The following is a 26888-nucleotide window of genomic DNA, read 5'->3' on the forward strand; positions in this document are numbered from 1 at the left end:
GAAGTTAAAACCTCACTAAATTATAAAGGAAACTGAGGGCAAGATCAGCCTGAATCGGTAAAAATTTAAAATTAGATATTTTTTAAAGAAAATGAAATTAAACTGAGGAAACAAGATTAGCTTTCAAATGGAAGACATCACAGGGCCACATGGAATTGGACCACACAATTTAACATATGGAACAAACTGGAGTTGGTGAAATACTTTAAGCAGTTCAGAGAACCATGTGAGTAAAAATCTGAATAGCCACAAGAAGCTCCATGAGAGAAATAAGACTTACACTGTATCTTAAAAGATAAGAATCTGAGTAAAAGACATTTCAGCAAGGGAAAAGTATGAATGAGGGCAGAGAGGTGAGGAGGAGGAGCCAAGGCAGTGAGAATAGTCTGAAGACAGAAGAAGTTGTGTGGGAAGAAAAGGAGGTAGGAAGAAATGCCAGTGGCCAGGACCTGGATGTCTAACTGTTCCCGCAGCATTTGTTCACAAGACTACCTTTTCTCCATTGAATTGCCTTGACACCTTTGTCAAATATTAGTTGGGTATATACATATGGGTTTATTTCTAGACTCTATTCTGTTCTATTCATCTTTGTCTGTCTTTTCACTAATAGCACACTGTCTTGATTACAGTAGCTTTATAGTAAGTCTTGAGATCAGGTAGTGCTAGTGCTCCAATATTATTCTTTTCAAAACTGTTTTGCTATTCTAGGTCCTTTGCTTTTCGTTAGAAACTTAAGAATCACCTTGTCAATTTCTACACACACATGCAACCTCTACCCCCTGCCAAACACAGCCTGTTTGGATTTTCATTGAAATTGTGGTGACCCACATCAATAAGGGTTGATGTAAGGGTGGGAGCCATTCCCACTCTCCTTCAGAAAAGAAGAGGGAAGAGCAAGATCTGGAACAATCAGTCCCTGAGATGCTGTCTCTTGATGTAATCCAAGAAAATAAGCTTTTCCTTCAGTCACTTAACATGTATCTGCATATTTTCAAAGGCAAACGAGTATACTACATCTCATTTGCCTTTGAAAACTTACGTCTTTAAAAATCCTATTACTGTTGCCAAGATACATCTTTAAAAATCCTAATATTACTGTTGCCAAGATACCAGTATTATTAATTTTACAAAGCCACAAATGTACTGGACCGAGACTTCAGTCCTCAAATCAAGCAGGAAATCATACAGATCAAATAAAATACCTGTTAAAACCAGGGTGTGGTTCCGTCCACAGGCAGCAAATTTCACCTTTTCGGGTTTTAAAGCTAAAAATATGACAGTTAAAATATTTTATGGTTATTAAAATGATAAATAATACAATCAAATGGTAACGAAGTGGTAGGACTGTGATTTAAACCCAGGACTGTCTGACTCCAAAGTCGATGTTCTTAACTACTAAACCAAAAGTTTTCAGAACTAGTTGTGCATCATAATAACCAGTGGAGCTCTGAGAAAAATACAGATAGCTCAGTCCCATCCCTGGAGAATCTGAGTCAGTAGGTCTGAGCTAAGGCTAAGGCATCTATATATTTTTTAAAACTCCAAAAGTAAGTACTATGTGCTGAGATCCACTGCATTCTGCTACAGTGTCACCTCACCAACCTGTTATATTACCTAATCTGTTATCACTATGACCTTCTACCTCACTCAATGAAACACTGTTAAGTTAAATAATCATAGGCATGTACCTATGTTAAGTTCTTCATTTATTCATTTATACATTCAAAAAAACCTTTATAGAACACCTTCTAAGTGCTTGGCATAGCGGCTGCAGACATCACTAAGACAGAGTCCCTGGTCTCAAGGATGTAACAGTCTAGGCAATCCTGTTAGCTAGTCTATTAGATATTTGAGAGTAAGAATCACAGGCACCATGAATACACCCAATGGTTTAATAGACTATGCCCAATAAATACTTTTTGACCAAGTGGAGTACTTTAAAAGTTTCATAAAAACACCTATAAATAGCATAAATATGATCAATTACACTGAAATTTTGAGTTGAAATTGAAATTTTGGCTAGGAAGATAAAGAATACTGCTATTGTCGTATCCCAAGGAATCTCCATAGCCATTCAAGTTTAGTTGACGTTCATAGGTTATATCTAAACAAAAGCTTTGCACATAACAGTGAAAAAACTTTGTAAAGTTATTATATGTCCCCTATTTTCTGGGACAGATCTGATTTAAAATATTTTGTACTGTTATTCTTGTAAGAACACTAGTACTAATCAACCACTAGTCTTCATGTTTTGTTTAGTACGTCTACTCACTAGATATAGCAGGGTCAAGTGTGTTTTATAAAACTAGTAACTACACGGTACCATGATGTCCACAACTCTAACAAATGAGACAGAGTTCAAAATTCTAACATATTGTTTGTTCTCTGTATATAGAATAATGATATTATTTAAGTAGATTTACAAACAAGGAAGAAATGTTCAAGTAGAGTAGTGTAGAATTATTACTTTCTTTTGTAGCCTTTGGGTTTAAAATCAATGTGATTTTCAGACTCTAACATATAAAAGTATTTCTAAGTATCATATAAAGTAAAATGCCAACAATATTCAAGCAAATATCAGAAAATAAAGAACTAAAGGCTTTATTACTTATGCATTAAAGAACCACACAATCAATATAAAAATACTTTATATAGTTTGTTACATATTTAAAGTAATAAAAAAGAAAAGACTCCAAACCTTTGACACACGTTGGCTTGCTAACAGTTGACCTTGATCCTAGTCCTAACTGGCCCCAGTTGTTACTGCCAAACATGTAAAGTTTATTATTTCCTGGTGAAGAGGAAAAAGGAATAATAAATTGAAGCATTTTCAACATAAAATATTGTGAGATAAAGTAACCACAAAGCAATAAAAATGCTATACTTAAAAGGTGACATTGTTTCGCATGTTGACACAGGTTACCTTGTCTATATACATATAGCCAGATTCTGTTAGGTGTAAAAGAGTTTCTAAGATTATACAATAACAGTTTTTAAAAAAATTATAGAGATATATTAAAATAGATTTACTCTAAGAAAGTTGTGTGTATAGAAAATCACATTTGAATATACTAAGGGAACTTAAAATTTAAAAGATTCTCTTGATGAATTAATTATCAAGAATTCTCTGGCAAAATAAAAAAACACTATTTTCAATATGTTTAAAACACAGCACATCTATAATATTTAGAGTTTTCTAAGTATTATTATCCTCATTTAGGATTTTAATACTAACCTGTAATAATAGCAGTATGTTCATCTCCACATGCAAGATATGTAGGGATATCATTTTTAAACCAGAATTTGCTGGGCATATTTTCAGCAAATTTAGTTTTTCCAAATGTAAACACAGCACCCGAATCTGCAAAAATATGATAGGTTCTATTTTACAACTTTTACTATGTTGTCTGTTACTAAAATATTTTTTTTAGTAATTTATCTATTCTGAGTCCTTCTCATGACAGCTTTGCCTCCACTGTAGAACTGTTTAAGCCCTCCTTCTTCCACCTTAATTCAGTCTTACTCCTCAGACTTCATTCCAATTTTATTTATGAAATCTACTAAATTAAATATGTATTATTCAGTTACTCGTGCAAAATAAGAAATACATTATCACAAGGAGGGCAGTCAATTACTAATAGTCTTGCTATATTACCAGGTGAAATATCTGTTCCCTTAAATGAGCTGATACAATTGGTGCCCTACTCACACTGGTAAACATCTCATGGCCTAGCCCCCGACTGGGGACTTTTCTCCACACACAGAAACAGGACAGTATTGAGTTTCATCATTAGCATCACCAGGATGCAGGGGGTTTGGTCCAGTACCATTTTGGAAACCCCAAACCCCTACCAGTTCCTGATAATCATTTAAATACACACACACACACCCCAAATAGGAAGCCAGATTCACTTTCTGAAGAAATATCAAGGAAGAGGATCACACATAAAGAAACTAATGGGTACCAGAAAGGAAAACATCGTGAACATGAGTATTAATAATAAATGTTAATGCATGAGATTAGCCACATGGAGAACCTTTTGAGAACAACTGTGAGGCGTCTCAGTTCTGATAATTTAGATTTGGGAAGTGAGGTTCTAGAGCAGTCTCTGGATTTCCCTAGAATGAATAATTTTAACTGTTTTGTCCTGCTCTGGCTCCCCAGCAAACCTTCCCTGATACCCTCACCCAAATCAGGGTTTGGTAGCTCTCCTCTGGCCTCCTGGCTACTGTCAAATGGTTCGGGTATTGCCATTTTGTTTACTTTCTTGTATCCTTCACTAAGCTGTGAACCCAAGGAGGGCAGGAATCTGTTAGAACCAAGAGCATGGCAGAAGGCAGAATACTTATTTCTGTGAATGAATGATTCTGCTCTAATCCAGTTTTTTTTTTTCTTCAAACTCTTAGTCATAACGCATTAATGGGTCAGAAAATCAATTTGGTGAAACACGATGACCATTTTTAAAGGAATGTATTATAGAAAATCTCTGAGCGCATCTCAAGTGCTTTATGAAACGTCTATTTCTGTTAAACAGTATGTATGCAGTAACGTACGTATGCCTTCACAATGTCAAATGTATTCTGGGACTCAGGGAAAAAGAAGTCTTAAAAAACCACTCTAATGGCTCCCGCTTTACCCCCGCCTCTCCTTTTTCCTCAAGTCTTTATCCCCATTTTACCTCACGTCCCCTCACCGCCCACTCTTAACCGCATTCAATATATAACTGGATCCTGGGGACCTCGAAAAAGGTACTTTGGAAAGTTTATAGAGAGGTAAAAACAGCCCAACTTTCGAGAAACTCATCAAAAGTTCATTTAAAAACAACAACAAAAAGGCAAGCACCTTCTTCCTCCTTGTTTCCTCTCAGGTCCCTCCCCTCCTTTCTTCTCCCTTCGATCATTCCCGGGGCGCGCGGCCAGAGCTACGGCCGCAGTCTGGCGACCGCGGCCCTGGCCTGTCCCTCGACGGGGCTGGCCCGGAGGCGGGGCCTAGCCGCCAGCCCTCCCGCAGACCCTCCCTCTGGGCCCGCTGCCACTTCAGCGGACGCGACTCACCGGGCACCACCTCCTCAGGTTCCCCCATGCCGAGGGCGAAACGAGGTGGGTTCGTCTGGGCCGGAAAGACGGCGGGAGAGACTCGGTGAGGCCTAAGGCAGCACCTCAGCCCCAACTTGGGCCGCGGAAGCCCCTCTGCCCCCCATGGCGACACTCTCGACATTTGCGACTACCGCGTTACCGGAAGTCAACAAACGGCAACCAGGGGCAACGAAGGAGGAGCGTTATTGCGCGAGGCGGGGCTGGGCTGGGCGGGGCGGACGCCGCGGGGAGGGGAGGGGAGAAGACAGGAGGCCGGGCGGCCTGTGGTGCGCAGGCGCAGACGCAGTGGTGGGGCGGGGGAAGGCCGCGCGCCCTCTGGTGGCCCGGGAGCGGAGGCGGGGGCGGCTACGCCGCACAGTTGTTCCTTAAAGAGCGCACGTTTGCTGTGGTGGAGATCCTGGCCCCACAGGGACCCTGTTGGGATAGTCATGGACGTCACAGATAAAACATGTTCTCACTCAAGATGTGTTACACAGGCAAACGTCGACGCACAACTGTAATACACTAGTAATAGTGACCATTTATAACTAAATGAGATAGGTACTCTGCTAAACATCCTAAATCACATTTGTATCCCCAGTATCTAACCCAAAACCTGGCATATACTAGATTTTCATTAAATCTTTATTAAATGAGTCAGCCCTACTACAGCCCTGTAAAGTGATTAATGTTCCCCGCGTTTAGGGATGTGGGGATTATACAATGGGTTTGCGGGGGCCCAGTTTGGCTAGTCCAGCTTGTATGCTGGACAGCCCCCTTCCTTCCATAGAAGGTGGCTAAGGTGTACAGTCTGTGACAGGAACATGTTGGAAAAGGTTCACCAACAGCAGAACATCATTACTCTAGAATTTGCCCAGAGATGTCACATTTTTCTGTAGTCAAACCTTAGTGTCCAGTGCATCAACACTTGGCCATTATAAAAGAAAGGCAAAAAGCCATCTTCCAGGGTTAGGATTCAAGGATTGCTGAATTTCTGTGTGTACAGAAACGTGTTACTGACTTTTTCCAATACACAAATAATTACTTAGTTACAAAGCAAAGTAGGAGTTACTATGAAAATGTTTAACAAGGAGCACTGACCTGGTGTGAGGGGTTAAAAGCTTATCTGAAGACAGGACATCAAATGTAAGAACTGAAAAAGAAGCCAGGAGGGGGCAAGAAAGCTCTGGGCAGAGCGTAAATCATGTGCAAAGGCTCACAGGGAGCTTGGCTCTTTCCATAGCTCAAACAGTTAACACTGGATCATGGCAAGGTGGCAGGTTCTTGGGCCTGTTAAGGATCTAAGATTTTATCCTGAGGACAATGGGAAGCCATTGAGGGCTTTTAAGCAATGAATTGATAGGATCCATTATGAGTATACCTAGAATCATTCTGCCTGTCTGCTTCGTGGAGAATAAATTGGTGCAGGAAGTAGTTTTCAGAGGTTTTCACACTAATTCAGACAAGTAGTCACACTGGCTTAGAATACAGGGCATTGGCACCAGAGAGGAGCAGGCAGATTTGAAAATATTTTAGGACATAGAATTAAGATATGATGTCTGACTATTAACTCCTAGGCAGGACAGGACTACCAAATAGCTCTTAGAGCAATAGCAAAAAAAGGCCCTAAATTATTTGGCAAAGGATTGGATAGTCTTTTTAAAAGCATCATTGTAATCTATAGCCATGCCGCCCTGAATGTGCCTGATCTCGAAAGCTAAGCAGGGTCGGGCCTGGTTAGTACTTGGATGGGAGACCACCAAGGAATACCAGGTGCTGTAGGCATTATTAAAAAAATACAAAAAATAAAAGCATCATTGTAGTTACTATGGGAAAATCAGAACTTTTAAAGACATTATATTTATAATATGCCTTATTTATTTTTTTAATTTCAAAATATAGTAAAGCACATTTTGGCGCCAAACAGTCCTGAAGGTATTGGTGCAGCCCTACTCCTAGGTTTCCAAGACAGGTAGACAGGGGGAGGGTGGCTCCGTTTACTGAGATAGGGAACATTGATGAAGGAGCAGGTGGCTTTGGAGTTAGGTAGGTCAGGCGGGGAGAGCATGACAGTTTATGATATAAAAGTGGAGATGCTGAGCTGAGCAGGCAATTGAGCAGAAGGTCCAGATGGAGGCACATTTTTTGGCAGATGCCTGGGTCTAGGTGGAGATAGTAGCCTTGGGAAAGACTGCTAGGTGAATGACTGGAAAGTAACTACAGAATGAGAACAAAAGAGAAGTTAGGATGAGATGTGACAAAGGCCCACATTTAATGGCCCAGCAACAGATGCTGAAGCTGAAAAGGAGATAGAGTGACCAGAAGGGGACATCCTACAGAATAGAGTTTTAATAAGGAGAGTGTGGTCAATTGCATCACATGACACTGAGAAATCAAGTAAGGTGAAAACTAAATGCTCACTGAATTTAAGAATGCAGAGATCATTAGTGGTGCTGAAAAGAGTTGTTTGATAGAGTGCAGGAAGAATAAACAATATTGGAGTGGTAAGAGTGGGAGAAGCTAAGGGAACGAAGTGAAGGTGAATGCTTTGGAGGTAGGAGATAGATATAGTCTAGGAGAGATGGGGAGATAGTAATTGGAGGAGGAAGAGAGGTGGATGGAGGGCTTTTATTAAGCTTGGAGAGACTTTAGAACACTGAGGGGCAAACTGAATAGAAGAGGAGAAAACACAGATTCAGGAGACTGAAAGAATAATCAATATTCTAAAGGGAGAAGAGATGGCATCCAGATCTCATGTGGAGAGAGTGACCTTACCTTGAAGGAGAGACATGATTTCTAGCATAACAAGAAGAAAGGAAGAAAGCTTCCTTTCACAATATACTACTGATATATATGACATATCATATATCTGCATATAGATGATATCTACATACTATTGATATGTATGATATAGATATATATCGTGGCATATATGATAATACTATTGTCTATCTCATATATATATGATATATCATATATCTGCATATAGATGATATCTACATACCATTGATATGTACGATATAGATATATATCATATGTCATATATGATAATACTATTGTCTATCTCATAAGGTTGTTGTGAGATATTAGGTAATGCATGTAGAATTTACAGCTTGGTGCCTGCAATGGATTAGCACTCAACAGTGTTAGCTATTATTAATAAGGCTGAGTCAGCTATGTTAACCTGGGCTATGATGCAATGCAAACGACAATCCACTCTCAGTGCTTAACGCAAACAAAAAGTTTCTTTCTCACTTATGCTACAGGTCCAATGTGGGTCAGCGAGGAAACCTGCTTCAACTGGTCCCTCAAGGCCCCAGGCTGCTGATGGAGGTTCAGCTGCCTTTCAGCTGCACCATATGGGATCCTGACCTCTTTGGTTGCTGTAACAGGGCAAGAGAGGGGGGCAAGACATTCAATGCTTCAGGCCAGAAGTGACATTTGTCTCCTTCTCACAACCCATTGGCCAGACTTACTGTTCTGTGCCCCTGCATATTTCAGGGGTGCTGGGAAATGTGGAAGTGCCCATGACATTCAGTGAGTAGTAAATACCTCTGCCACAATCCCTGTAGCCAATGGTTTCAGCCTATGGAGCCACCTCCCTCGTGCTGGAGAAGGCAGAGTTCAAAGGTATGTTTTTACGACTCTCTGCTTACCATTGTATGCTCTTTCAGTGCTCCCCTCATACATGACCGACCACTCATATACTCCTCAGGAAATCATGTTGATATACAGAAGTCAACACCCATCTGACAATATGTACAAAATGCTTGGCAATTTCCCTTATTAATTCTAGTTGTTATTCATTCTTCAGCATTTTGTGTCAAGTGAAAATAGAGGTATGCATGAACAAGGAAGACATTTGATAGATTATGCTTTTTAGCTGAACTAGTTTCTTTTTATACAACATTCGACAAAAACTTCCAAGGTTTGTATTTTGAATTGCATTACAATGCAGCTGCCATCGCTGTTTATTTCTCTATTTGGAATCAGATAAACAGATGTGTCTCCACTTTGAAAACTCCACTGTAAAATCCCATAATCATTCGAATTTATAAATCAGATTCTAATGGCTTCTTTGATTACTAAATTTTTGTAGTGCAGCTCCAAGATAAATGAACTGAGGACACACAAGTCCAAAGCCAGGGACTTTTGTTTAAGAAGAATATTTTCACTCACCCTATGGCTTGCCTTTTTCAAAATTTAAAGAGGAGAAAAGAAAAAAATAAATAATTAAAAAACTCAACCAGAAAAAAATCAATGAGTAAAACTACAGAGTTTGTACAAAAAAAAAAAAAAATCTAATTTTTAAACATTTGAAAAGACAATTAACTCTACCATAAAAAGTGCAAATCAAACAATAAAACTTAGATATTTATTTTTCCTATTAGATTGGCAAGGATTAAAAAGATTGGCAAGGATTAAAAAGATTGCCCAGTCTAGTTAGCAGAAGAAATATTCACACTTATTCACAGTTTGTGGGAATTCAAAAAGGTATGATCTTTTCAAAAGACAATTTGGCAATACAGATTATAAATATTTTAGAAAGGCATATAATTCTTACTCATTATAACCACTTCTGTAGATAAATTCTTCCAGAATGTTTTTCTACAGAAATATACAAATGACACCAATTGCTGCATTGTTAGAGTGAAAATAATTGAAGGACACCTAAATGACTTCAATAAACTAATGAATAAATAAATTATTGGGCTTCCATACACTAGACTACAATGCAACTATGAATATCAGTATAATCATTTTATGTGTACTTACATGGAAAAATATCTAAGATCAAATTTTAATTGATAAAAAAAGGTTGTGGTTCCATAGTGTAATGGTTAGCACATCTGCTTTACATGCAGAAGTTCTTGTGTTTACACCTCGGTGAAGCCACAGTCCATGGTCTACGGCCATGCCGCCCTGAACAAGTCCGATGTCTGATCTCGGAAGCTAAGCAGGATCATGCCTGGTTAGTGCTTGGATGGGAGACCACTTAGGAAGACCAGGTGCTGTAGGCATAAATAAATTTTAAAAAGTTGCAAAGTACCTGTTTTATTAAAAAGTAAATTAACGCATAGGTAGGTGTGCTAGACACACAGGTAAAAATCTGGATCAATATTTGCTATACTGTTTAATAATTCCCTCTGGGTATAGAATTAGAGGGGCATTTTAATTTCTAAGTCATTCATATCTATATGGTTTAAAATTTTCTTTTACAACAAACACAATTTGCTTTTTCAATCAAAACAAAAAAGTTCAAAATGTAAAATAAGAAAGCAAAAAAACATAGAAGCTGACAATAATAGCTAACATTTAATGAGAATTTACTATGTGGCAGGCACACTTCTAAATACTTTATAAAGATTAACTTATTGGATACTCACAAAACTCTTTGGAGTATATTTTATCAAGTCTCCCTTTTTACAGATGAAGGCAGTGTGGTACAGAGAGGTTAAGTAACTTGCTCAAGGTCAAACAGTTACTAAGAGGTGGAGCCAAGATTTGAACCCATGTATGTCTGACTACAGAACCCTAGCTCTTAGGATTATGCCATCTGCCTATTAAGGAAAAATTAAAATATTTTAGAAAGGAAAAAAATATGTTAGAAGATCCTAGTTCATGCCAATCCAGAACAGACTGGCTATCCATGATTATTGTACAAATTTTGAGCATAGAGTAATAATGATTGTGTCCCTTTATTGATTTTATCATATACTAGTTATCTGATTGAAGCATTTTACTTACATTATCCCTTTAAATATATGTTCAGAAACTTACATTATCCCTTTAAATATATGTTTAGTTTCAAAATATATCTGCAAAGTCATCATGTCTCATCATTTCCACTATTACCTCCATGTTCCAAAACACCATCGCCTTTCACCTGCACTGCTGCCATCAGTTCTTAATTGGTGTCCCTGCTTCCACCTTAATAGTATTCACAACCCAAGAGTCACAATGATCCTTTTAAAGGCATGACATGCTTCCCCTTTGTCAAGAGTCTCCAATGGTTTCCCCGCTGACTCAAAACAAAAAGCCAAAGTCCTAACAATAGCTTACATGACCCTGTATCACCTGGTTCTCCACCTCACTGAGCTCATCTCCCACCTCAAACCTGAAAGCAAGAAATTATTAAATCACCTTACAGATGTTAATGATCTGTAGGTGATTCTATTAGCAAATATTGAGCCAGGTATTCTAGTTTTATTTGACACTAATTATTGGATTCCTTGCATTACATTGCTCTAATAAAATGGTTATTTTTTTTTCATTAATATGAGCATTCTTTTTGCTAGACATAACTTAGATTTCTCCTCTTTGGTTAGTAACTTAGTCTAGCATTGCCGAAAGTGCTGATAACATGCTTTGCCTTCTTTTGGAAGAGATGCCGGAGCTTAGGGTATATTTTTGTAAAAAGTCGCAGAAATGAACATCCTTAATCTTTGCATTTGTATTTGACTTTAGAAAATAGATTTATTTTGAAGAATGATTTGAAACATAAGAAGACAAAACACTGTAAGATACCTAAATGTCAGATCACTGTTGTGTACCTGAAACTAATATGATATCGTATGTCAACTATACTTTAATAAATAATAAATTTAAAAAAAGAGTTATGAGGGATCTATGGTAGTAGTAGTATGACTAGGTAATTTCCTGAACGATTACTTTGAAGGATCATGTAATGTGATGATAATGGCTTAGGTTATTAGACTCTTATTATGTGCCAGACATTTGTCTAAGGGCTCTATGTATTACTTAAATTTGCATATTACAGAAGAGGTACAGAGAGACTAAGTTACCCAGGGTCTCTCAGCTAAAATGTGTTAGGGCTGAGGTTTGAACATATACAGTCTAGTTCCAGAATCTATGCTCCTAACAATTGCACTATACTGTCCTTTGAAAGAGTTCAGAGCAGTGGGCTTCGAACTTTTTATTTTACACATCTTTATTCATAACCGACCAGAAGCCAGAATACATGAGAGCTCATTAATGTAGCCCATGCATATCAGCCTTCCTGGGTAGATTTCTAGCACTTGAGGCAATCAGCTGGTGCACAGAATCAGTGAGAAGACCGAAGAACAAGGCTCAGAAAAAAATAAAGGCAGAGATCAAGAAAAGCTGCCCAGCAGAAGCGTAATATGTATTTACGTATATGTATGCATGTACTATGTACTAATATATTATGGTTATATGTAAAACATATACAAAAAACTTTAAAATGATGACATTAAAAAATAAACATAACTAAATTTCTAATATTTGGTTTGCTCCACCAAGATGGATGTCTTGAACATCCCCTGGGGAACACATACCTCAATTTAGTAAATAGCTTTAGGATACCATGGTTTTGAATTCTGGCTTTACCATTTATTACCTGAGTATTCTTGGCAAGTCATTTACTCTTTGCCTCTGATTCTTCATCTGTTAAATCAGGATAATAACACCTAATTTGCAGGATTGCATGGCTAAAATGAGATGTGTATAAAATCTGTAGTGCCTGGCTTTGGGTAAACTCTTTACATATTATTTACTTTCCCTCATAATTTTAATTTCCATTATTTGTTTTATGGTCTGTGTTTTAAAAATTGTATTACTTTGTATATACTCCTATAATGAAGCTGGAGGCAGCTCTGCAATTAGACTTGGTGCATCTAGATGGAGCCCGATTAATAGCTTTCTCATGCTCCAGCATTACAAACATGGTGCAGCTGTGTCTCCCTAACAGCAAAGAAAACTGTGGAGGAGACATTTGGAAGAACCTATGTGCATTTTACTCTGCGCAAAATACCATACAAAGTGAGAGGGAGTGAAGGAGGACTTAATGATTCTTCAGACACTTGAAAATGAATGGCCCAACTGTTCAGCAATTGTATGTCTGTTATCTGTTAACAGAAGCACCCTTTCACATCATCTAGTAGCCGCTGCTCTTTTGTGACTGGCAATCAGGCTTGAAGACTCTGCAAGTGAATTTTGAACTATTTTTTATGTATCTTTCCATGGGTGACTTTTTCCTAATAGGGTCCCTTTCTTACATTCAGTGTCATTTATTACCATTCACTGAAAATTTCACCTTTGATCCCAGCTCTGGGCTTCTGTTTATTTCTCTTCCTCTTAGAATGCTAAGCTTGTTGTGTTTCTTTGTCACAAAGTTAACTAGAAAATAAAGGCATATCAGTCAGGTTTATGACAAACAGATGACACCCTCCTTCCTGTTAGGATAATTTGAGAAGGATTTACTTACGAAGAAATAAATTTCAAAGGTTTAGAAGGGGATTGGAGCAGCCACAAGGCACAGTGCAAGGACCCAGGACTAAAAGCAGTAGAGCAGTTACTATCCCTTGGCCCAAAGAGATGAAGGGATAGAGATTTTATTAGAATATGGAAGGGAAGAGAAGTGTGTAGAGTGGGCCACGTCAAGAGGAATAGTGAATTTCTACTGAGGAATAGCCAACCCAAGGCGACCTCATGGGAAACCATGAGAATAGTCTGACTTCACCCTACTCCCTCCCTCCATTCTCCAGCTGAGATTCCAATAGCCAAATCCTACCAGAAGCTAGAAGACGCGAGAGTTCATAATGTAGACCATACGAATCAGCTTTCCTGCGTAGATATCTAACATTTGAGACTATCAGCTAGTGTACAGAATGAGTGGAAATATTGGGGAATGAAGCTCATAAAAATAAAAAGCAGAGCTCAAGGAAGGCTACCTAGGAGGAACAATCTGGCTAGGACACCATGGCTGGATGTAGCCACTGCTCTCACCAGACCCTTCTTGAGAGTAAGGTCTTGGCGGGGGCGGGGGTGGGGGTAGGGGGTAGTGAGGAGGAGTGCGGAGATCATTCAATTGTCTGAGGCTATTTCATCTACTAGTTCACCCTCATTGCCAAGGGGTAGAAACAGGGAATATTGCCTCAGGCTTCCCTGGTAGGAACTGGGCTCCTGCCTTCTTTCAAGACTCACAAATTTGAGGATTTGTAAATATTAAGAAAGAGCTCAAAAACAAGGCAGGTCGAATGGATGGAAACTAGACTTTTGGTGGTAAGCACCCAATAGAGTATAGAGATCACAAATTATAATGTTGTACACCTGAAAATTATATCATGTTATTAACCAATGTTATCTCCAAAATAACTTTTTAAAGGCGGTTCTCTGTCTCTAAAAAAGACAAATCTCCATTAACAGATGATGTCCTAAATCTCCTTTATTAATCTGCAACAGTAAGAGTACTAGTACTAGACAAGACTACAGAGATTTGTTTTTACTTCTAGTTCTCTGTCTTCTCTCCCTCATTTCCTTCTTTCCTGCATTTTCTGATCTTAGTAAGGTCCACTTATCTCTTTAGATCTTTGTATAAGAGAGCAGGACTAAGATCCTCAAATATAGTTGGGGGTTCAAATGCTGGGCAACCAAAAATAAAATAAGCCCACCTAATAGAATGCCTTAATCAATGTTTTCTTGATAGAAAATGTATTAGGCTATTAATACCTAAACTTCATTGAACATGTATTTCTCTCAATGCAATGCTGGTTTTTTTTTCCAGCTGCTATTTATATAGGAAACATTTGTATTTATGGTCCTAAAATGCAGTGTAACATTTTTTAATAGAGTAATAAATGAGACAGACATAAGAGACACTTGCACAGTGTGTGTCTTTTGGTGTGCATTCACAAAGGAAATCGATATTCTCACCCTCTGAGAAGTCCATTCACGTTTATTTTCCCCCAAACCTCTTCGTCTCCAGTCTTTAAACTTGTTTCTTTGTCCTTAATCATCTGGCAAAACCACTAACCATTGCTTGTGACTTGGTATAGAACCATGCCTTGCAGTTTCTCTCCAGGTGTAATGCCAATGAGGTGTACTGCTTGAAGTTCTGTCCACTGGGAGTATTTCCTTTCTTCACCCCTCAGATTTAATATAGATGCTGAATCCACAGTGAATCTTGTATTATTGGATCCAGACCAATCCAAAATTTCATTTCTCATTTTTGATCAAGCATCCTTATACTCTATTCTCATACACACTTCCCCAGAGTTTTTCCAATATAAACTAGAAATCCAGGAATTCTTTGGCCTTCTCTGGCTTTTGACTTTGTTATTGCCAGGGTCATGTGGAAATCTGACAATCTTGGGAATTGGTGGGGGGTGGGGGAAGAAGATGAAGAGAACTTGCTTTATCTTACAAGGTAACTCCCTTAGGTAAAAAGAGCATCTTCAATCAAGGGAAGAACTGTTTAATCAGACAAGCTAGGAGAGATTTCTTGAGCTGGCAAGGGAGATTCAATGAGAATTAAGGGTGCAGCATTCTTAGGGTCCTCTAAATCCTCTCATATATTTCCATGTCGATTTTCCAGCTTTCAGTCTAACCCAGGTAATGCCACAATATACACCCAAGAAACCTGTCAGGGCTGTGAATACCACTGATATTGTAATTCATCAGCACACAGGATCAAACCAAAGGCTGAGTTTATCTTTGACCATCTCAGATCTGAGGCAGAGGCCTTTTTTCACCATTAAGCTATTCATTATAAGAAGCAGCCACTTCATTGGCTGTCATTGAACTCCTCATGCCCTTTATACTAGTCTCCTTAAATAGTACTTTCTATCAGCATTCCAGGTGACCATAAGCAATTGTTTAATCAGCTACATTTCTAAGGGGTGGGGGTGGGGGTTAATATCAGTCAACCAATCCCGGTTTTATCACTTTTCCTTGAGGGTCAGTTGCCTGCAGCTCACCTTGTGGTACCAACTTCCGAATGAGTGTGAGTTTTTGCGGTGGGGGAGGATTTAGCAGGAAATCATCAAGAAGCTCATAGAATTAACAAAAAGTCTGGAGAAGAATGCTTGGGCAATGAGGGAAAGACTAGGGAGATGAGGCAGGAGACTGGGTTAGGAATGTTGTTGCTGATTTTGCTGTAGACCGTAGCCACCAGGGGCCTAATCACTATGACAAGAGTGTGCTAGCCAGTGGACACAGCCAGAAATGCTGGTAGATTACAGCATTGTAAATTTTACCTCACTGGCTCTTTAGGCCTTCAAGATTCAAAGCCTCAGGTGAGAGCATGTGCTAAATCATGTGCCAATAACCTGGCTTTGAAGTGGGTGGAGAGAAGGAGGGAAGATTTTTATTCGAAGATTAAGATGCTACACTAAGACTCGCACAATGAGAACTGGAGGGGTTTTGGTTGCTGGGCAGTGAAAACCCCTCCTTTTCTGTCAATAAGTAATGGAAAGAGCCTTCACTAGGAGTCCAGAAGCCTTTTTCGATTTCTCACTCTCACTTGCTTTCTCTCTCTTTCTACCTCTCTACCTGATTTTGAGAAAGTCGCCAAACTTTCCTGGTCCTCTGGAGGAGAAAGTTGGACCAAAATATGCAGAGTCTATCTATATCTAAGATTCCATGATCTCAAACATCTCTAGAATCTAGTAAAGAAGGTACTATGCTTACATTAAAAGTTTAATAAATGCAGTCTAAAATCTAATGAATAGTTTTAAATGATCATTTCGACTTAGTTTCTCATTGTATATGAAACTTCTTCATATGTGAGAAAGTCATATTTGTGGAGTTCCTCCTATAATATTAGCTTTTGAAGCATTTTAACCTTAATGCCTCTTGACAGTTCATGTTGATTTTAATAGCTTTCTCAGTACCCCCCCCAAGTTAAAAAGCATATAAAAATCAAGGTGAACCTTAAGAAAAACAGTGATTAAGGAAGTTAATATTCCAGAAGGCCTTGCGGTCTTATCAAGGTTGGTGCATCAGTTTTGCTTTAAATCTCTTATCTATCTAATTATTTCACCACTTTGATTAAATGAAGCTAAAATTGGTATTGATGAAAGGAGAAGGCACAATCAAAGAAACAGATAAGCAAATAATTGAATGCAAATAACTCTTAATTATACTCACTTAATAAAGTTAAAGAATAGGGTCAGATGTCAAAATTACTTTGTCAAATCAAAGGGCACTGTCGGGATGAAAAAAAATAGCATAGAATGTTCTGAAAATTGTAGTCATTTTCAAAATTGTTAAACACCTTTATAGAAGTTTGATTCCAAAACAATCCTGGGTCATGAATATGTTCAGACCCTTCAATGGAAACCCAATCCTTTACATCCCTCCATATGTCTTAAACATTTGTAGAATCTTACTAATATCCTCAGGCCTCCTCAAACACAAAGAAAAGTGTGGGCTTCCAGGTATGGCAGGTATACCTGGCAAGTTTAAAATGTTCTCCCATTTACAATTGTAATAGAAAAACTCGCAAATAGCTTTCACTTTAAGTTGATCAGTTTCTTCTAAATTCAGTAACGCATTTACACTTTGCCCCCTACCTAACTCAGGGTTACCTGGATTATTCTCCTTGTCTAGTGTTCTGCTGCTGTGGTACTTAAGAACAAACATCTGGTAACAATATAAACTAACATATGTGCAGAGGAGATATTAACAACACGTTTATTGCAGAAAAAGAGCTTGTGGATGGGAGGAGAGCCAATGATGTCATTAGAAACTGAAGGTGATCATGATACATTCATTATTCTCATATGAACTTTTAAAAATATATTGCCGATGTCTCCAGAGTTATTCTGTGTTCAATTGATCAGGGACACCTACTTTAGAAAATGACTGGATTGTTTTCATGCCCCTCATTGCTTTAAACAAACAGACTGCAATTGTAAATTTTAACAGGCAAAAAGAGTAGTGGCCGTGGTAGCAAAGAGATTTTAATGATTCATTTTTATTATACTGTTTCATTATACTGGAAGAGAATAATGACCCTTGGCATTTATAGTCCCATGTATTTTTAAAGAATTTAACAATCGTTAATTACTTTATCTCGTTGCCATCTCAAATGGGATAGGTTAGTTAGTATGGCAGGGTTATAGAAGGAAAATAGTATCAGACAATAAAAGATTAGAAACTTGAAAAGTTAGGCAGTTGAAATACTGAGAGAGAACAAAGTCCCTGGTTTTCCCATCATTTAGGGGAAAAACAAAAAGAGAGAAGAAAACATTGTAGGTCCTCACTGAGAAACATTGTTTTAGTTTCTGATTTTTAATTAGTTTAGAGGACAATGGATAAAAAAATGGGGCACCTCAACACTTTTATTTCTAGGAAATTGACTATAATAAGCCAACTGAGATAGGGGTGGGAGAATCTCACCATGTGTACTGATGCTAGTAACTAATGAAAGCTAACACTGAACACTGAGCCAGGTACTATGCTACAGTACTATATATCCATTATCACATTTCGCCTTTTCAACAAAGCCATGATAGGAGCTGTTATAACCACCAGTTAACAGAAGAGGAAACTGAAGCTTAGAGAGGCTAAGTAATAACTCTCCGACCTTGACTCCCAAATCCCTGGATCAATTCTCCTTATATGCCTTCGAGATGCTTTGCTTATTTCTTAATGGCAATACACTAGGTAACAACTGAGGATGACCTGGCAATCCATTATCTCCTTGGTTCTTTGGAAGAATAGGTGCTGAACTCCAGCTGAAGAATTCTGGAGGATGAAATTGGTAAACATAAGTGCCCAATCTTCGTGATTTGGGCTCCAAATAGTCAACAAAACTCCAAGAGAAAGGCTTGTTTCTCTCTCATTTTGGGAACACGATTCCCATAGTCTATCTTCTGGATCCTGGGTAGGTCCCAACTTTATAGGCCACAGAATTTTTAACAGTGGAATAGCCTTAAGAGAAGAAGGCTGTGTTTAGCCAGTAGTTTAAGATGAGGGCAGAGCACTTGCTTAGCAGAGGTGGCCTAATAAAACGACCATGGACAAGATCAAGAGAACTTCCCAAGCAGTGTCTGGTGGGAGGCACCAACCATAAAGATGACTGCACGTTTCTCCAAGAACTAGAAATAGGCAGGGGAAGCATTGACCAAGCAGTGATTTTAAGGACATCAAGGATATGTGTCCTGAACTCATGAGGGAGAATATTGCTATAGAAATTATTATTGGGACTGTGCTTCTTGGACAAGCCTTGGGCAGTAGGAAGCAATGCCAAAAGCCTCACAGGGGCCCCACAGCACTCATAATCTAGAATCCTGGCAATCCTAGGGAGTATCAGGGATGATCGTTGAGACACTGGGGGACTTTGAACCTCTGTGAGTTCCCTGTTTGCTTAATGCTTAATAGCCTTTGGTCTACTAATAAATCTTTATGCACAGCTTGACCCTGTGTTTCCCAGGGGAGGAACTGGAATCAGCCTACGAGGAAAGAGATGGCTCTATGATTCTTTGTGGGAGCTTGAGAAAATAAAAGGGCACCCACGAAAGATAACCTCACCTTTTGCATTTCATTTGCCTCTGACACAAAGGTTAGATCATTAACCATATTTATGCACCCTTTTTCTGCCTCATAAATGATGTGTTCATTTCCTGGTCTTCTCTTCCAATGCCCCAATTTCCATATCACAAAATAAAAAACACTAGGTATGAAACATTGAGATTTTTTTCTCTATCTAAGTTCTGAAAAATTCTAGGCTCTACTTAAAATCAACAACTGCCAGAGTAAATGATTAACAGAAGAGCGACTTCAATAAAAATATGGTTTATATGGCAAGAGAAAAGAGAGATTGTGTTTGAATTTGATGATCAGTATTTCATGCTCCGGTTCAGAAGTTTGGTCTTCATGTAGGACCCTGTTTATCTTTTTCACATGCCTCAATTAAAGTGATATGGTGGGAAAAGGGGTGGAGAGGGGATCAGACATAGTCTTCACTGATTTCACAATTTCCCCAGGACCTGCATGTTTAAACAAATACTTAGCAGTGATGTAGCAAGAAAACACCCCTGAATCAATATTTTGACTAAGTCTCATTACCATCTGTTAATTAAAAAGCAATTTTCACGTTATCTGTAAAGCAGGGGCTCTGTGGGTAACACATTTACAAGTGGAGAAGGGAATAGTAGCCAGCTGTTGGGTGATTTACTTCACTATCATAATTCTCATTTATTTCCTTTTGCCAATTGCCATGTAGGTCCATATAATAATATGTTCTTACAATAGGACAGAGCTTTACAGTTTATGAAGCATTCCAGGGACATTAACACAAAAGAATTTTGTGGATTCTTCAGCAAATTGTATATGATCTAGGACATTAACACAAAAGAATTTTGTGGATTCTTCAGCAAATTGTATATGATCTAGGACATAGAGGGCTCTTAAGAAAAGGAAAAGTGGACATCCATGTGCCCCAAAGAAAAACTCCCAACCTAAGCCTATACTTTGAACAAATGGATCATAGACCTAAATGTAACTTGTAAGGCTATAAAACTTTCAGAAGACATAGGAGAAAATATTTGTAACCTTGGCTTAGGTAAAGAATTCACAGATATAGCATCGACATTACAATCCATAAAAAGAAAAAAATGGTAAGTTGAATGTGATCAAAAATACTCCTCCAATAGAATGCAAAGATAAGCTACAGACTAGAATAAAATATTTTTAAATCATATATCCAATAAAAGTCTTCTATACAGAATATATAAAGAGCTCTCAAAATTAAACAATAAGAAAACAAACAACTCAATTAAACAATAAAGTAGGCAAAAGATTTGACATATACTTCACCAAAGAAGATATATGGATGGCAAATAAGGACAAGGAAAAACGTTTTAAATCATTAGCCTTTAAGGTAACGCAAACTAAAACCACAATTAGAAACCACTATATACCTATCTGGATGGTAACAATGAAAACTACTGACAGTTCCATGTGATGACAAGAACTCAGAGCAACTGGAGCCCTCATGCATTTGAGGGAAGACTGCAAAATGGTATAGCCACTCTGGAAAATATTTTGGCACTTTCTTCTAAAGTTAAACATATACCTACCATATAATCCAGTCATTCTACTCCTAAATATTTATCCTAGAGAAATAAAACTTACGTTCACACAAAAACCTATACATAAATGTTTGTATAAGCTCTATTTATAAATATCAAAACCAGGAAACAACCCAAATGCCCTTTAATGGGGGAATAAACAATGACATATCCATACAATGAAATACTACTCAGCAATAAAAAGGAACAAACTAGTGATAAACACAGCAATACAGATGAATCTCCAAGGCATTATGCTGAGTGAAAGAAGCCAGTCTCAAAAGGTTACATATTGTATGATTCCATTTATGTTATATTCTGGAAATGGGAAAAGTATAAGAAAAAGAGCATAAAGATCAATATATCAAGAATTAGTGGTGAAAGGAGGGTATTACTACAAAAAGATTTAATGGGGAGTTTTGGGAGGAGATAGAATTGTTCTGTATTCTGATTGTGGTGGTGGGGACACGAATCTATATGTTGCACTCATAGTACTGTGCACCAAAAAAAAAAATAAATAAGTTTATTGTAAGATAATTTTTTTTGTATGGACATATACTTGATTTTTTTCGGCTTTATTGAAATATAATAGACAATTAGTTGTTCCTATTTACATTATACAATTCAATGAGTTTTTGTTTCAATTATAGTTGGCATACAATAATATATTAGTTTCGGTTATACAGCATAGTGACTAGAAATCTATACAATTCACAAAGTGATCATCCCACTAAATCTAGTACCCCTCTCCCCCTTACATATTTTTTACAACATTGTTGTCTATTTTCCTTATGCTACACTTTGTATCTCCATGTCTATTTTGTAACTATCCATTTATATTTCTTAATCCTTTTGCCCTTTTTTGCCATCCCGCCAACCTTCTCTCATCTAGTAGCCTTCAAAATATTCTCTGTATCTATGAGTTTGTTTCCCTTTTTGTTGTTGTTTATTTCGTTCTTTAGATTCCACATGTATGTGAAATCATGCGATATTTGTCTTTATCTGACTTATTTCATTCAGCACAATATTACCTCTAGGTCCATCAAAGCAATATCTTTTTCCATCCCCTCCCTTTTAGTCTGTGTGTGTCTTTTAATCTGAAGTGAATCTCTTGTAGGCAGTATTTGTAGGAGTTTTGCTTTCTTATCCATTCAACTTCCTTGTGTTTTGGTTGGAATACTTAATTTTTTTTTCCATTTGAAGTACTCGTTGATAAAAATGTAGTTATTACCATTCTTTATTCATGTTTTTGATAGATGGTTTTCTTAAAGAAATTCCTCCAACATTTCCTCTAATAGTGGCTTGATGTTGATAAATTCCTTTAGCTTATTTTTGTCTGGGAAGCTCTTTATATGTCCGTTGACTTTAAATAATAGCTTTGAGGGACAAAGTATTCTTGGTTTTAGATTCTGGGTTTTCATCACGTTGAATATTTTATGCCAAGCCCTTCTGACCCACAGAGTTTCTTTTTCTTTTTCTTTCTTTCTTTCTTTTTTTTAAATGCCTACAGCACCTGGTCTTCCTAGGTGGTCTCTCATCCAAGTACTAACCAGGCCCTACCCTGCTTAGCTTCCGAGATCAGACAAGATTGGACACATTTAGGGTGGCATAGTCGTAGATCCTGCAGAGTTTCTTTTGAGAAATCAGCTTCTAGTCTTATGGGTGCTCTCTTGTAGGTAACTAACTGCTTTTCTCTTGCTGCTTTTAAGATTCTCTCTTTGTATTTAAACTTTGGCGTTTTAATTAAAATGTGTCTTGATGTGGACCTCTTTGGGTTTCTCTTTCTTGGGACTCTCTGAGCTTCCTGGAGTTGTATGTCTATTTCCTTCACCAGGTGAGGGAATTTTTCCATTATTATTTCTTCAAATAGCTATTCAACTTTTTGTTGTCCTTCAGGTACCCCTATGACACGAATGTTGTTACCCTTAATTTTGTCCCATAGGCTCCTTAAATTATTATTATAGTCTTGGCTTATTTTTTCTTGCCATTCTAATTAGGTGTCCTTGGCTTCTCCATCCTCTATGTCGGTGGTTCGTTCCTCTTGTTTATCCACTTTGTTTATTCCATCTAGTATACTCTTCATCTCAGATAACGTGTTCTTCATATCTGACTGGTTCTCTTTTATAATTTCCATTTCCATTTTAATGTTTTTTTTAAAAATCTCTGTTAAAGTTCTCACTGAATTAATTCATCTATACTTCCTCTAAGTTCATTGAGCATCTTTATAGCCAGTGTTTTGAACTTTGCATCTGTTAGATTGATTGACTCCATTACTCCTGGATCTCTGTTCTGTTCTCTCATATAGTTTCTGCTTCTTTGTCTTCCCATTTTGGCGGTCTTTCTGTGTCTGTTTCTATGTAGTAAGCAAAGCTCTTAAGTCTTCCAGTCTCTTTAGTGTGGCTTTGTGAAGTAGGTGTCCAATGGCACAGTCCTGAGGAGGGTTCAGCACAGGCCAGATTTAGCCCAAGCTCTGCCCCTCCAGGGCCACCTGTTAAGATTCAGCAAGCAATCCACAGATGCTATGCTTATAGTTGCCTCAAAAGGCCACACCAGAAACCAAGGCCAGCTGCCTCCGGTGTGAGTCTTGGCGCTGCTCAGCAAGGACCACCAGACTTGTCAAGGACACCACTGGATATGACTTGGGTGGGGCCGTGAGTTGGGGGAGGCAGAATTTCAGGGAATCCTCTGGGTGGAGCAACCTCTATTATCCAGTTTGATGACATTTGGATATGGTGGTACTGTGTCTGCACACTGGGAAGTGGGAGGGCTCAACATAGGAAAAATGGATACCATTGACACTTCTGCCCAGGAGAGAGCCTCGCCTCCGGTCCCCACTCCTTCAGCTCAGTGTACCTGGTGCCCCCTGAGCAGCCAACCTGGCACTGGTGCTCATACAAGCAGGTCTGTCATTGCGAAAGTCCACTCGCAGACACAGCCTCTTTAAGAGGCATCTGCAACTGCCAACTGCTGCTGCCGACTGCTGATGCCGTCACCTCTGTTCCACTCAGCCGTTCGGGACCAGCAGCCTCACATCTTCACCCCTTCCTGCCTTCTACCATTGCAGGTTGATTAATTATTTCTGTCTCTAGTTGTAGTGCTTCTGTTCATCTAGATCTCAGGTGACTTTACTTGCTATTTGGTCTGTGTTTCTGTCACAACTTTGATTTGGTTGCAAGAAGGATGAACAAAGCCTCTATCATCTATGCCATTTTTTTCTACCTCTCTATTGTAAGATAATTTTTAAAAATTAAAAATAAGAAAACATACGAAGTACATTCATTTAACAAAAAATTTAAAAGATTAAGGAGAGAAAAAGAACACTGTTTCCATTTGCAGATAAGGAAACTGACTTGCTCAAGGTCATTCCACCAATAAATGATAGGCTCTGAACTACGAATGCAGCTTTGAAGGACATTATTCTTTCCCTGTTGTTACATGAGAAATAAACCTTCAAAAACCTAAGCCAAATTGTGTATCAGCGTGTATTTAGTTGCATGTAACAAAATATCCAATTTAGAGTGACTTAAAGAAAAAGGACATTTATTATTTTATATAACGAGGTATTCAATGGTAAGGATAATCATGAAGTTGGTTGTTTTTACAAATCAATGATGTCATGAATGACCAAGATTTCTTCCTTCTTCCACTCTGTCAAATCATAGCTTCATTCTAAGGCTACTTCTCTTCATGTTCATAGACAGTATGGCTATTGGATGCATGCATCTGTGTTCATGTCCAGTGGAAGAGAGATCACCAGCAATAACCTAACAGAGCTTGTAACTAAATATGTGCTGCCTGAAAATGCTGTGGTTTCTTAGGGTCTTAAGGATTCCAGGTAACCAGCTATAAAAAGTATTTATGCAATTAGTAACACTGAGATAAACAGAGCTTCTCACTGCAGTAACAGCCATTTGTCTTTTTTGTACAGAGCTCAAATTTGCAATAGATCTTTGGCAATAGCTATGCTGAGGATCTCAGACACTGTGCCTCATGTTTGTTTAGCATGCTAAAATTTCCCAAGCAGTGTAATGGCTCATTTATAAAACCTTTAGTTAAAGATATGAGGATTCTGAGGGTTTTAGAGGGAGTCAAGTGACTTGGCTAAATTCACCATCAGTTAGCGATTCAGCCAGAGGTCACATTCGATCTTCAAACATTCTTTTCATAATTCTTTCCTTGATATCATATTGATTCCCTCTTCAGTGCTTAAATTTCACTAGGGAGGCACAGTAGCAATTTTGAAGAAATATTGCAAGTTCATATATGATGCTTACAAACTTTAAATATCAGGAAACTCACATTGTTTATATCCCCAATGGTAACATTTGACTATTTGGAATTTTAGACTCAAATGTGATTGGAAAAACTTGAAATCTTGGGGTCTCATTAACTCCTTTATCTTCCTTCCCTCAACATCCAATATACTGTTCTGATAGGTAGATTCTAATCCCTAAATCTCTCTTACATCCATTTCCTGTTTTCTATTTTCATAGCCCCAATATGTGCTCAGGCCCTTGTTATAACACAGTAACCTCTGTCTCTTTGCCTCTGTTTTCTTCCTACTCTACTTCTTACACAATGGTACTAGATTAATGTTTTCAAAACACAATGCGAGTAATGACATATGTCGCCTTGTCTGCCCCAGCCCTAAAACTTTATTAATCTTCCTTTGAATATAGATTAACTCTCAACTCCATAACCTGGCTTTCTAAGGCCCTTACCAATCTGACTCCAATATTCCTTTTCAAATCTTGAGAAAATCCTCTTTTCTGGGTGGGGGTTGTAGGTAGTGGTATACTGGAGCCAGCTCACAATGTCTAGTAAAAGCCAATCTTACATTTCTTCTCAACTCTTTGTTTAGTGATGTCACTTTGTAGCTTGAAGCTGACAATGGTAGGAGCATTTACACCAGACAGATCAGTCAATGCCACAAATCAGAGCTTTTTTCCTTTTTTTTTTTTTTGAAGAGCTGGTTTATTAAACATTTACTAGAAAATCAACAGTTGCAGGGGAACTGGGACTAAATCTGAGAGTGAGGGTTCCTTATGATATGGGGGGCAAAGATGTTGATAGTGACAGACCAGGTACCAAATCAGAGATAAGAGGGGCTGGGAGAAGAGAGCAATAAGCAGAGCATTGAAAATTTGTTGAGAAGGTAGACCTGGGCAAAGATTGAGTTCCCACAGAAGTAGACATTGAGAAAGGGATTTGAGTTCAAGTGGTTTATTTCGAAGATGATCCCTTGAAGAACTGGTAAGGGAGTGAGGGAAGTGAGACAATGAAGGGAAGATAGCTAACGCAGGATGCACTGATGAGCAGGTTACTACTGTGGGCAGCTGAGGGAGTCTACTGGGGACTTTTGGGGGAGTGAGGAAAACATGTCTTGTGGCTGCCCACACAGTGGTGAGAGGTATGAGGAGTTTATCCTCAGGTAGACAGCTGTGTGTGCTTGCATTAAGAAGTGGCAAATATGTAGAGAAGACTAAGTGTAAAGGGGATACAAACAGGACATGGACACTCATGGTTTTATATCTTTCCTTAATTTGCTTGGTAGTGGTAGGGGTTCATTTAAATGGTCAATGAGGGTGGATCCACATCTTCAATTGCGAACCACCTGTTGCTACCCCCACACACTCCATATATTCTTTCCTTTGTATCTACTTATAAGTTCCTTCCTTTGCTATAATATTCTTTGTAGATCCCTCCAGTATTGACAATAATTCTTCCGAATTCATCAAGGATCAGTGCCATCTCCTCTAGGAACTCCATCGAACCCCTAACCTAACCCTGATGTTGGAAGCTGGATGAGGAGCAAGGAAAGCTAGAGGTTTCATGGGGTATGAAGCAAGGAAACAGGGAAAAAGTCTCTCCTCCTTGGTTAGAATGAACGATGTCAGGGGACAGAGACAGAAGTTGTGCTGTGGAATCATTCCAAATGGTGAACTCCAAGTGGGAGGGATTATCGCTCTTGTT

General features: G+C 38.3%; 1 protein-coding gene and 2 pseudogenes across 7 annotated transcripts in view; 1 reads left to right on the forward strand and 2 right to left on the reverse strand.

Moving 5' to 3' along the window:
- The window catches only part of RPGR (retinitis pigmentosa GTPase regulator), a 45836-nt gene extending 40572 nt beyond the window's left edge, over nucleotides 1-5264 (reverse strand). For 3 of the 7 annotated variants that reach the window (XM_023525608.1, XM_011384452.2, XM_011384451.2), the window contains exons 1-4: nucleotides 5056-5264; nucleotides 3236-3361; nucleotides 2699-2791; nucleotides 1203-1265 (exon numbers count right to left, since the gene is read on the reverse strand). In XM_023525608.1, coding sequence (XP_023381376.1) covers nucleotides 1203-1265; nucleotides 2699-2791; nucleotides 3236-3361; nucleotides 5056-5218 — 445 coding nt within the window. In that variant the 5' untranslated portion in view covers nucleotides 5219-5264. Of the gene's footprint in view, nucleotides 1-1202; nucleotides 1266-2698; nucleotides 2792-3235; nucleotides 3362-4843; nucleotides 4975-5055 lie in introns of those variants that run through there. The other 4 variants (XM_011384448.2, XM_011384447.2, XM_011384449.2 and 1 more) reach the window with 3 other exon arrangements.
- A 1488-nt stretch (nucleotides 5265-6752) lies between these two features.
- Nucleotides 6753-6861, forward strand: LOC111733583 (annotated as a pseudogene).
- Nucleotides 6862-22416: 15555 nt separating this feature from the next.
- Nucleotides 22417-22535, reverse strand: LOC111733582 (annotated as a pseudogene).
- Between the last annotated feature and the right edge of the window lie 4353 nt (nucleotides 22536-26888).

The sequence above is a fragment of the Pteropus vampyrus genome, unplaced genomic scaffold, assembly GCF_000151845.1.
Source record: "Pteropus vampyrus isolate Shadow unplaced genomic scaffold, Pvam_2.0 Scaffold582, whole genome shotgun sequence".
Taxonomy (NCBI): Eukaryota; Metazoa; Chordata; class Mammalia; order Chiroptera; family Pteropodidae; genus Pteropus; species Pteropus vampyrus.